Source organism: Thermobia domestica, chromosome 1, assembly GCF_964235325.1.
Source record: "Thermobia domestica chromosome 1, izTheDome1.hap1.1, whole genome shotgun sequence".
NCBI classification, from domain to species: domain Eukaryota; kingdom Metazoa; phylum Arthropoda; class Insecta; order Zygentoma; family Lepismatidae; genus Thermobia; species Thermobia domestica.
Window position 1 is genome coordinate 143925582 of NC_137454.1, and position 1591 is coordinate 143927172.

The 1591-nt window shown below is 43.9% G+C and overlaps 1 protein-coding gene across 1 annotated transcript; it reads left to right on the forward strand.

The window, feature by feature from the left end:
* The first annotated feature begins 573 nt into the window (after positions 1 to 573).
* Positions 574 to 930, forward strand: LOC145666203 (uncharacterized). Its single transcript, XM_081733287.1, has one exon. It carries the CDS (start codon positions 574 to 576, stop codon positions 928 to 930), a length of 357 nt encoding a protein of 118 aa, XP_081589413.1.
* Positions 931 to 1591: the final 661 nt, after the last annotated feature.

Genomic DNA, 1591 nt, shown 5'->3' on the forward strand with positions numbered 1-1591 from the left:
TTTCAAACGAAAAATATGGAAGCCCCAAAGAAAGTAGCTCACACAAAAATGGGAAGGCCTACAGTACTTGGTCCCGACCTTGAACAAAAGTTGGTTAAGTATTGTCTTTTGATGGAGAACGTTTTCTTTGGTTTGAGACTGGCCGACTTGCGAAGAACGGCATTGAATTTAGCAATTATGAATAACCTGGTTCATTCATTTAAAGATCAAGGTACCGGTCAGAAATGGCTAAAACGTTTTCTGAGGCGGCACAAGGCACAGCTAGCAGTGCGAAAACCAGTTGGAACATCATATGCTAGGGCCATTGGCTTTACAAATGAGAACGTTTGTAAGTTTTTTGACACACAAGAGCTAGAGAAAAAAACACTACACAGCTGATCGCATTTGGAACGTTGACGAGACCGGTTTGTCAATCGTACAGAGCAAAGTTGCTCACATCGTTGGATTGAAAGGCAAACGTCAGATTGGAGATATCACCTCAGCGGAGAGTGAGGTTTCTTGATTACCGTCATAGTGTCAATGAATGCAGCCGGCATTTTTGTCCCTCCGCTTGTGATATTTCCGCGTAGAAATATGAATGCAGTTCTAGAAAGAGGGAAGCCTCCTGGAACGATTGTTACTGTGCATCCGTCTGGTTGGGTTCAAACTCATATATTCACTGAATGGTTCAAGAGTTTCATTCGCCGAACTAAACCATCTGAAGAGGAACCAGTAATTTTCATACTAGATGGGCATTCCAGCCATACTCGCAATATCGACGTCATTGACCTTGCTAGAGATAACCACATCACAATCATATCGCTACCACCCCATTCGACCCACAAAATGCAGCCCCTCGATCGTACCTTCATGTCTCCGCTCAAAGTTTATTATAGTGAAGAAGTGCGTGTTCGGCTTAGAGAAAAACCAGAGACCTATAACAGCTTTTGATGTTATGGAGCTCTTCGGTAAAGCGTACATCAAGTGCCAAACAGCAGAGATTGCAATGAATGGGTTTCGCTGCACCGGCCTTTACCCCGTGAACAGGAAAGTTTTCCAGGACTCAGAGTTCATTCCTGCCTCAGAAGACGCCCAGCATGGGGAAGACACAAACACCATATCTACCGTGTCTGATTTGGAAAAGGTTTCTCCTCCAGCAATGACTACTTTTCACCAAGCTGTAATCTCCATTCTCCAATGCTACCCACGATCGGTCAGCCTGGCGCTTCAATTGCCCCTGTATGTTATGAGGTGGGTCCAATGGACATCATTCCAGTCCACCGAATTAAGAAGACAACTTCGACAAGAGGTAGGAAGGCAACTTCATTTGCAGTGATAACATCTTCACCATACAAACGGGAGCTAATGCAGTCCTTGGAGAGGTCAATGGGGAATGAAAGTAAACAAGCTAAACGTAAAGGACAAAGAAATGGAAGGAAACATCAGAAAGGGAACAAGGACGAAAATAATGATGAAGAAGATGTGACTTCAGGCAATGAAGATATTGCTTCATTCCACAGTGGACATTCCGATCTCAATATTCCAGGAGGTGACCCAACTGAAGACTATACTGACTGTTTGTTTTGTGGTGAGAAATTTTCCATGGACTGCA

Bases quoted from the DNA above. Each gene is read 5' to 3' on its own strand.
- LOC145666203 (XM_081733287.1), top strand. From the start codon at position 574: ATGAATGCAGTTCTAGAAAGAGGGAAGCCTCCTGGAACGATTGTTACT.